This window comes from Salvelinus alpinus, chromosome 2, assembly GCF_045679555.1.
Source record: "Salvelinus alpinus chromosome 2, SLU_Salpinus.1, whole genome shotgun sequence".
Lineage (NCBI taxonomy): Eukaryota > Metazoa > Chordata > Actinopteri > Salmoniformes > Salmonidae > Salvelinus > Salvelinus alpinus.
This window is the reverse complement of record NC_092087.1, coordinates 91,282,686-91,293,236: the sequence shown is the minus strand read 5'-3', so window position 1 is coordinate 91,293,236 and position 10,551 is coordinate 91,282,686. Positions and strand designations below refer to the sequence as shown.

Here is a 10,551-nt window from a genome sequence, read left to right as displayed (position 1 = left end):
GTGTGTGTGTGTGTGTGTGTGTGTGTGTGTGTGTGTGTGTGTGTGTGTGTGTGTGTGTGTGTGTGTGTGTGTGTGTGTGTGTGTGTGTGTGTGTGTGTGTGTGTGTGTGTGTGTGTGTGTGTGTGTGTGTGTGTGTGTGTGTGTGTGTATCAGTAACAGATCCTGTCTGTTCTGCAGGACAACACTAACCTGTACATGGTGATGGAGTATGTCCCGGGTGGAGAGATGTTCTCTCATCTACGACGAATCGGCAGGTTCAGGTACGTCTACACATCAGAGCTGAGCAGTCTGAAATCCCACGTCCTCGCTCACGGAGCGGTCCGGCGCTCACGTCCTCGCTCACAGAGTGGTCCGGCGCTCACGTCCTCGCTCACAGAGCGGTCCGGCGCTCACGTCCTCGCTCACAGAGTGGTCCGGCGCTCACGTCCTCGCTCACAGAGCGGTCCGGCGCTCACGTCCTCGCTCACAGAGTGGTCCGGCGCTCACGTCCTCGCTCACAGAGCGGTCCGGCGCTCACGTCCTCGCTCACAGAGTGGTCCGGCGCTCACGTCCTCGCTCACAGAGCGGTCCGGCGCTCACGTCCTCGCTCACAGAGTGGTCCGGCGCTCACGTCCTCGCTCACAGAGCGGTCCGGCGCTCACGTCCTCGCTCACAGAGTGGTCCGGCGCTCACGTCCTCGCTCACGGAGCGGTCCGGCGCTCACGTCCTCGCTCACAGAGCGGTCCGGCGCTCACGTCCTCGCTCACAGAGCGGTCCGGCGCTCACGTCCTCGCTCACAGAGTGGTCCGGCGCTCACGTCCTCGCTCACAGAGCGGTCCGGCGCTCACGTCCTCGCTCACAGAGTGGTCCGGCGCTCACGTCCTCGCTCACGGAGCGGTCCGGCGCTCACGTCCTCGCTCACGGAGCGGTCCGGCGCTCACGTCCTCGCTCACGGAGCGGTCCGGCGCTCACGTCCACGCTCACGTCATTCCCTCCATTCATTTTGTTGTATATAAAAAGATAATCTAACAAACTCCTCATCTATTTTTGTGACTTGGTACCGTTTGGTTTTGAAGCAGGTTGTCTTAAGGAGCTTCAACATTTCAACATCCTGTCATATGCTTTTGAACCAGGAACGAGCTGATGCTATGCTGCTGCTGTGTTAAAAACGACAGTCTCTTTCTCTCATTCATTGACGATCAGATACTTCAGTCGGCTCTGTTGTCCTCACATGTATCAGTTGATAGACAACTTAACACTGTTACAAACTTAGACTCCTGTTTTTTTAACAATAGCCTAAATAGACATCTCCTGTAGACATCTCCTGTAGACATCTCCTGTAGACATCTCCTGTAGACATCTCCTGTAGACATCTCCTGTAGACATCTCCTGTAGACATCTCCTGTAAACATCTCCTGTAAACATCTCCTGTAAACATCTCCTGTAGACATCTCCTGTAGACATCTCCTGTAGACATCTCCTGTAGACATCTCCTGTAGACATCTCCTGTAGTCATCTCCTGTAGACATCTCCTGTAGTCATCTCCTGTAGACATCTCCTGTAGACATCTCCTGTCGACATCTCCTGTAGACATCTCCTGTAAACATCTCCTGTAGACATCTCCTGTAGACATCTCCTGTAGACATCTCCTGTAGACATCTCCTGTAGACATCTCCTGTAGACATCTCCTTTAAACATATCCTGTAGACATCTCCTTTAAACATATCCTTTAAACATATCCTGTAGACATCTCCTGTAAACATCTCCTGTAGACATCTCCTGTAGACATCTCCTGTAAACATCTCCTGTAGACATCTCCTGTAGACATCTCCTGTAAACATCTCCTGTAGACATCTCCTGTAGACATCTCCTGTAGACATCTCCTGTAGACATCTCCTGTAAACATATCCTGTAGACATCTCCTGTAGACATCTCCTGTAGACATCTCCTTTAAACATATCCTGTAGACATCTCCTGTAGACATCTCCTTTAAACATATCCTGTAGACATCTCCTTTAAACATATCCTTTAAACATATCCTGTAGACATCTCCTGTAAACATCTCCTGTAGACATCTCCTGTAGACATCTCCTGTAAACATCTCCTGTAGACATCTCCTGTAGACATCTCCTGTAGACATCTCCTGTAGACATCTCCTGTAAACATATCCTGTAGACATCTCCTGTAGACATCTCCTGTAGACATCTCCTTTAAACATATCCTGTAGACATCTCCTGTAAACATCTCCTGTAGACATCTCCTGTAAACATCTCCTGTAAACATCTCCTGTAAACATCTCCTGTAGACATCTCCTGTAAACATCTCCTGTAGACATCTCCTGTAAACATCTCCTGTAGACATCTCCTGTGGACATCTCCTGTAGACATCTCCTGTGCTGCTGCATGGGTTCATTGGTTGTCTTACAGTCTGTTACACAGGCTGTGACCTATTTCTTGGTTGACTCATATCAACATCTCTGCATGTGGGGTAGGCTAAAGAAATACAACAGAATAGGCCTAATTAAAAGAGCAGTGATGATGGAAATGCTAAAGTGCTGGGCAGAGAATATGACTGGAGCTGGTGGTTGAGAGGCCGACACTCCAAACATGTTTTAAATCCGCTCCTCGCTCCACTCCACTCACATCCTCTGCTACACACACACACACACACACACTCTCACACACACACACACACACACACACACACACACACACACACACACACACACACACACACACACACACACACACACACACACACACACACACACACACACTCTCACACACACACACACACACACACATGCTACTGGATTGGGCTAGATTGTAGATGCTATCCAAATTCCATGTAATAGAATAGAATCAAGTTGATCCTCCTTTATTCTATTCTACTGTGTTCTATTTAGTTACTGTAGACTGTCATCTATTCTACTGTGTTCTATTTAGTTACTGTAGTACTGTCATCTATTCTACTGTATTGTATTTAGTTACTGTAGTACTGTCATCTATTCTACTGTATTCTATTTAGTTACTGTAGTGCTGTCATCTATTCTACTGTGTTCTATTTAGTTACTGTATTACTGTCATCTATTCTACTGTGTTCTATTTAGTTACTGTAGACTGTCATCTATTCTACTGTATTCTATTTAGTTACTGTAGTACTGTCATCTATTCTACTGTGTTCTATTTAGTTACTGTAGTACTGTCATCTATTCTACTGTGTTCTATTTAGTTACTGTAGTACTGTCATCTATTCTACTGTGTTCTATTTAGTTACTGTAGTACTGTCATCTTTTTCACTGTGTTCTATTTAGTTACTGTAGTACTGTCATCTATTCTACTGTGTTATGTTTAGTTACTGTAGTACTGTCATCTATTCTACTGTGTTCTATTTAGTTACTGTAGTACTGTCATCTATTCTACTGTGTTCTATTTAGTTACTGTAGTACTGTCATCTATTCTACTGTGTTCTATTTAGTTACTGTAGTACTGTCATCTATTCTACTGTGTTCTATTTAGTTACTGTAGTACTGTCATCTATTCTACTGTGTTCTATTTAGTTACTGTAGTACTGTCATCTATTCTACTGTGTTCTATTTAGTTACTGTAGTACTGTCATCTATTTCACTGTGTTCTATTTAGTTACTGTAGTACTGTCATCTATTCTACTGTGTTCTGTTTAGTTACTGTAGTACTGTCATCTATTCTACTGTGTTCTATTTAGTTACTGTAGTACTGTCATCTATTCTACTGTGTTCTATTTAGTTACTGTAGTACTGTCATCTATTCTACTGTGTTCTATTTAGTTACTGTAGTACTGTCATCTATTCTACTGTGTTCTATTTAGTTACTGTAGTACTGTCATCTATTCTACTGTGTTCTATTTAGTTACTGTAGTACTGTCATCTATTTCACTGTGTTCTATTTAGTTACTGTAGTACTGTCATCTATTCTACTGTGTTGTATTTAGTTACTGTAGTACTGTCATCTATTCTACTGTGTTCTATTTAGTTACTGTAGTACTGTCATCTATTCTACTGTATTCTATTTAGTTACTGTAGTACTGTCATCTATTCTACTGTATTCTATTTAGTTACTGTAGTACTGTCATCTATTCTACTGTGTTCTATTTAGTTACTGTAGTACTGTCATCTATTCTACTGTGTTCTATTTAGTTACTGTAGTACTGTCATCTATTCTACTGTGTTATGTTTAGTTACTGTAGTACTGTCATCTATTCTACTGTGTTCTATTTAGTTACTGTAGTACTGTCATCTATTCTACTGTGTTCTATTTAGTTACTGTAGTACTGTCATCTATTCTACTGTGTTCTATTTAGTTACTGTAGACTGTCATCTATTTAGTTACTGTAGACTGTCATCTATTTAGTTACTGTAGTACTGTCATCTATTCTACTGTATTCTATTTAGTTACTGTAGTACTGTCATCTATTCTACTGTGTTCTATTTAGTTACTGTAGTACTGTCATCTATTCTACTGTGTTCTATTTAGTTACTGTAGTACTGTCATCTATTCTACTGTGTTCTATTTAGTTACTGTAGTACTGTCATCTATTCTACTGTGTTCTATTTAGTTACTGTAGTACTGTCATCTATTCTACTGTATTCTATTTAGTTACTGTAGTACTGTCATCTATTCTACTGTGTTCTATTTAGTTACTGTATTGCTGTCATCTATTCTACCGTATTCTATTTAGTTACTGTAGTACTGTCATCTATTCTACTGTATTATGTTTAGTTTCTGTTGTACTTTCATCTATTCTACTGTTGTTGTCTTCTCTGCTTATTTGCTTATGCATCTGTCTGTCTCTCTCTCTCCCTTCCTCTCGCTCTCGTGTAGTGAGCCTCATGCTCGGTTCTACGCAGCTCAGATTGTCCTCACCTTTGAGTACCTGCACGCCCTGGACCTCATCTACCGAGACCTGAAACCGGAGAACCTGCTCATAGACCAGCAGGGCTACATACAGGTGACATAGCATGACATACAGCTACATACAGGTAATTTAACCTGATGTAGGGCTATGAACAGGTGACATAAACCGACATAAGGCTATGTACGGGCTACACACATTAGGTTGTAATATTTTTATTTAGGATGCTATAGACGGGACAAAACCGAGGCGGGGAATCAAAGGATTGTTGACAACATGTAAACTATATTTCCTCTCCAAGTCTTCATTGAAGAAAGACAAATGTGCACAACAAGCACTGGTTGTTTCTCAAATACAGAGCATTCAGAAGGTTTTCAGACCCCTTGACTTTTCCAACATTTTGTTACGTTACAGCCTTGTTCTAAAATGAATTAAATCGTTTTTTTCCCTCATCAATCGACACACGTTACCCCATAATGACAAAGCAAAAACAGGTTTTTAGTTTTTTTTAAAAATACTTAAATATCACATTTACATAAGTATTCAGACCCTTTACTCGGTACTTTGTTGAAACACCTTTGGCAGTGATTACAGCCTTGAGTCTTCTTGGGTATGACGCTACAAGCTTGGCACACCTGTATTTGGGGAGTTTCTCCCATTCTTCTCTGCAGATCCTCTCAAGCACTGTCAGGTTGGATGGGGAGTGTCGCTGCACAGATATTTTCAGGTTTCTCCGGAGATGTTCAATCGGGTTCAAGTCTGGGCTCTGGCTGGATCACTCAAGGACATTCAGAGACTTGTCCGAAGCCACTCCTGCGTTGTCTTGGCTGTGTGCTTAGGGTAGCTGTCCTGTTGGAAGGTGAACCTTCGCCCCAGTTTGTGGTCCTGAGCGCTCTGGAGCAGGTTTTCATCAAGGTTCTGTCTGTGCTCCGTTCATCTTTCCCTCAATCCTGACTAGTCTCCCAGTCCCTGCCGCTGAAAAACATCCCCACAGCATGATGCTGCCACCACCATGCTTCACTGTAGGGATAGTGCCAGGTTTCCTCCAGATATGATGCTTGGCATTCAGGCCAAATAGTTCAATCTTGGTTTCATCAGACCAGAGAATCTTGTTTCTCATGGTCTGAGAGTCCTTTAGGTGCCTTTTGGGAAAACTCCAAGCAGGCTGTCATGTGCCTTTTGCTGAGGAGTGACACAGCATTCTGCAGCGATACGACATCCCATCTGGTTTGCGCTTAGTGGGACTATCATTTGTTTTTCAACAGGACAATGACCCAAAACACACCTCCAGCATGTGAAAGGGCTATTTGACCAAGAAGGAGAGTGATGGAGTGCTGTATCAGATGACCTGGGCTCCACAATCACCCGACCTCGACCCAATTGAGATGGTTTGGGATGAGTTGGAACGCAAAGTGAAGGAAAAGCAGCCAACAAACGCTCAGCAAATGTGGGAACTCCTTTAAGAAAAGCATTCCTCATGAAGCTGGTTGAGAGAATGCCAAGAGTGTGCAAAGCTGTCATCAAGGCAAAGGGTGGCTACTTTGAAGAATCTAAAATATATTTTGATTTGTTTAACACTTTTTTTTGGTTACTACATGATTCCATTTGTGTTATTTCATAGTTTTGATGTATTCACTATTATTCTACAATGTATAAAGTAGTACAAATCCTTGAATGAGTAGGTGTGTCCAAACTTTTGACTGGTATTGTTTGCAAATACTGTATGTAAATAAGGTTTTTCTTTTTTTAATGAATTTGCAAAAAAATTCTAAACCTTTTCACTTTGTCACTATGGGGTATTGTATATTCTTGTCATTGTTGCTTTATGGCCGTTCAGAATCACAACAACACAAGGACGTTCTGCCCCACCAATCGTTTCTGTGACGTTGTCAGCTAACCCGTCTATGGTATAAACCCCTTCCTGTGTTTGCAAACATTGCCGCAACGAGGGCGATGCGCGCAAGTGGGAGTTCTTATTGAACGGCAGCAGCAAAAAAAACTTTATTTACATGTTGCTTATGAGTGCTGCATTTCACACTACTTTTGGATTACAATTCGATTTTAAGGCTCGTATGAATTTCCTGCCTAATATAATATTTGTGTCATCATCGCAAATCAACTGTATTATACTTTAAAAACACTTCAGCTTCAACCGGTAAAATGGCTCTTTGGTTAGCTTTAGCTAGAGCCTATATCAATGAGTGTTAGCATTCTAGCTAAGAACTGCTGCATCTAAAATATTTATTTTGCAGAGATCACAACCAAATATGATCTTAGTGACTGTTCAAGCAAGAATCAAAACATCATTGTAAGCATATGAGAACCCCCCCAAAAAGTGAATTTGTTTAGAAGTATTAAAAACTTAAATCAAAGCTATGTTGAATGGGCGCAGATGGCAATGGCTTTCTCACTGCCGCCAAGAGTTTTGCGCATCTGTGCGTGACGTCAGTGTGTCGTGTACTGGAAAGGGTTCTATTACATGCGCTTACTGTATACGTCTGTGTACCTGGCTCTACAACAGTGGTTTATAGCGCAGTCTCTGCTTTCCCCCTAGTGGGAAACAGTGGTACTGCAGATTCCTCTGTAGCTACTATTTAACTACTGCGTAACTGCTGCTATGGGTTGTATTTTCAATGGTCTCTCTCTCTCTCTCAGGTGACAGATTTTGGTTTTGCTAAGCGTGTGAAAGGTCGAACCTGGACGCTGTGTGGAACCCCAGAGTACCTGGCCCCAGAGATCATCCTCAGCAAGGTGAGCCGCAATGGAGGCCCAGTGGCGTAGCACTGAATGGGATTCTGTGCAAATTATTTTTTTATGGAGCCTACTGCTGTCCCAGTGGCTTAGCACTGAATGTATTTCTGTGCAACTACTATAATGGAACCAAAATGGAGGAGGCAGCTGTCCCTGAGGCATTAGTTTACTACAGACCTCAGTTACTTTCTCTACCTCCAAACCTCAATGTAACACTCAACATGTTAAATCTCTCTCCCTCTTTACCTCTCCCCCTCCCTCCTTTCTCCCTCTCCCACTCCCCTAATTCCCCCCCTTCTTCCCTCCCTCCTCCTCCCCTGACCTCCTCCCTCCCTCTCCAGGGGTATAACAAGGCAGTAGACTGGTGGGCGTTGGGTGTGTTGGTCTATGAGATGGCGGCCGGTTATCCTCCCTTCTTCGCTGACCAGCCCATACAAATTTACGAAAAGATCGTCTCTGGGAAGGTGAGCTGGGCTACTGTAACGGACACAAGTATGTGCCGTAAGATCACTCCATAGCTAGCTTGAAATGTTGCCAACGGAGCTATCGAGTAGGATCCTTTTCTGTAGCACAACTGGTTGGCGCGTTGTTAAGGAGGGTGGTCACGTGTGTTAGCGAGGCAGAGGGCGCTGGGTTTGGGATAGTTTACCCGGAGTTGTAGTCAGAGAGGGAAATAGCTAATATTGCTAAACTAGCATACTGACTGGGTTTCACTACGTTGTGTTGCAAGTGGCACCTTTCCCTTTATGAATAGTTTTGACCTGGGCCATATCACCCATTTCCCTTTATGAACTATTTTTGACCAGGGCCATATCACCCGTTTCCCTTTATGATCTACTTCTGACCAGGGTCATGGCACCCGTTTCCCTTTATGAACTACTTTTGACCAGGGCCATATCACCCGTTTCCCTTTATGAACTACTTTTGACCAGGGCCATATCACCCGTTTCCCTTTATGACTACTTTTGACCAGGGCCATATCACCCGTTTCCCTTTATGAACTACTTATGACCAGGGCCATATCACCCGTTTCCCTTTATTATCTACTTTTGACCAGGGCCATATCACCCGTTCCCCTTAATGAATACTTATGACCAGGGCCATATCACCCATTTCCCTTTATGAACTATTTTTGACCAGGGCCATATCACCCGTTTCCCTTAATGAATACTTATGACCAGGGCCATATCACCCGTTTCCCTTTATGATCACTTCTGACCAGGGCCATATCACCCATTTCCCTTTATGAACTACTTTTGACCAGGGTCATATCACCCGTTTCCCTATATGAACTACTTTTGACCAGGGCCATATCACCCGTTTCCCTTTATGACTACTTTTGACCAGGGCCATATCACCCGTTTCCCTTTATGAACTACTTTTGACCAGGGCCATATCACCCGTTTCCCTTTATTATCTACTTTTGACCAGGGCCATATCACCCGTTCCCCTTAATGAATACTTATGACCAGGGCCCTATCACCCATTTCCCTTTATGAACTATTTTTGACCAGGGCCATATCACCCGTTTCCCTTAATGAATACTTATGACCAGGGCCATATCACCCATTTCCCTTTATGAACTACTTTTGACCAGGGTCATATCACCCGTTTCCCTTTATGAACTACTTTTGACCAGGGCCATATCACCCGTTTCCCTTTATGAACTACTTTTTGACCAGGGCCATATCACCCGTTTCCCTTTATGAACTACTTTTTGACCAGGGCCATATCACCCGTTTCCCTTTATGAACTACTTTTGACCAGGGCCATATCACCCGTTTCCCTTTATGAACTACTTTTTGACCAGGGCCATATCACCCGTTTCCCTTTATGAACTACTTTTGACCAGGGCCATATCACCCGTTTCCCTTTATGAACTACTTTTGACCAGGGCCATATCACCCGTTTCCCTTTATGACTACTTTTGACCAGGGCCATATCACCCGTTTCCCTTTATGATCTACTTTTGACCAGGGCCATATCACCCGTTTCCCTTTATGATCTACTTTTGACCAGGGCCATATCACCCGTTTCCCTTTATGAACTACTTTTGACCAGGGCCGTATCACCCGTTTCCCTTTATGAACTACTTTTTGACCAGGGCCATATCACCCGTTTCCCTTTATGAACTACTTTTTGACCAGGGCCATATCACCCGTTTCCCTTTATGAACTACTTTTTGACCTACTTTTTGACCAGGGCCATATCACCCGTTTCCCTTTATGAACTACTTTTTGACCAGGGCCATAGCACCCGTTTCCCTTTATGAACTACTTTTTGACTAGGGCCCAAATACATCCACTAAATACCTGTGGATGTATTTCAAGGCCTACCTTCAAACTTAGTTCCTCTTTGCTTGACATCATAGGAAAATCAAAAGAAATCAGCCAAGACCTCAGAAAAAAAATTGTAGACCTCTACAAGTCTGGTTCATCCTTGGGAGCAATTTCCAAACGCCTAAAGGTACCACGTTCATCTGTACAAACAATAGTATGCAAGTATAAACACCATGGGACCACGCAGCCGTCATACCGCTCAGGAAGGAGAAGCGTTCTGTCTCCTAGAGATGAACGTACTTTGGTGCGAAAAGTGCAAATCAATCCCAGAAAACAGCAAAGGACCTTGTGAAGATGCTGGAGGAAACAGGTACAAAGTATCTAAATCCACAGTAAAATGAGTCCTATATCGACATAACCTGAAAGGCCGCTCAGAAAGGAAGAAGCCACTGCTCCAAAACTGCCATAAAAAAGCTAGACTACGGTTTGCCACTGCACATGGGGACAAAGATCATACTTTTTGGAGAAATGTCCTCTGGTCTGATGAAACAAAAATAGAACTGTTTGGCCATAATGACCATCGTTATGTTTGGAGGAAAAAGTGGGTGTCACGCCCTGACCTTAGAGATCCTTTTTATGTCTCTATTTTGGT

General features: G+C 43.3%; 1 protein-coding gene across 1 annotated transcript in view; it reads left to right on the top strand.

The window, feature by feature from the left end:
* Nucleotides 1–10,551, top strand: part of LOC139568221 (cAMP-dependent protein kinase catalytic subunit alpha-like) — a 37,989-nt gene that overhangs the window by 16,500 nt on the left and 10,938 nt on the right. Inside the window, exons 5-8 of the mRNA XM_071389968.1 lie at nt 178–260; nt 4,839–4,965; nt 7,525–7,620; nt 7,962–8,084. Of these exons, the coding sequence (XP_071246069.1) occupies nt 178–260; nt 4,839–4,965; nt 7,525–7,620; nt 7,962–8,084 (429 nt within the window). The remainder of the gene's footprint in view (nt 1–177; nt 261–4,838; nt 4,966–7,524; nt 7,621–7,961; nt 8,085–10,551) is intronic.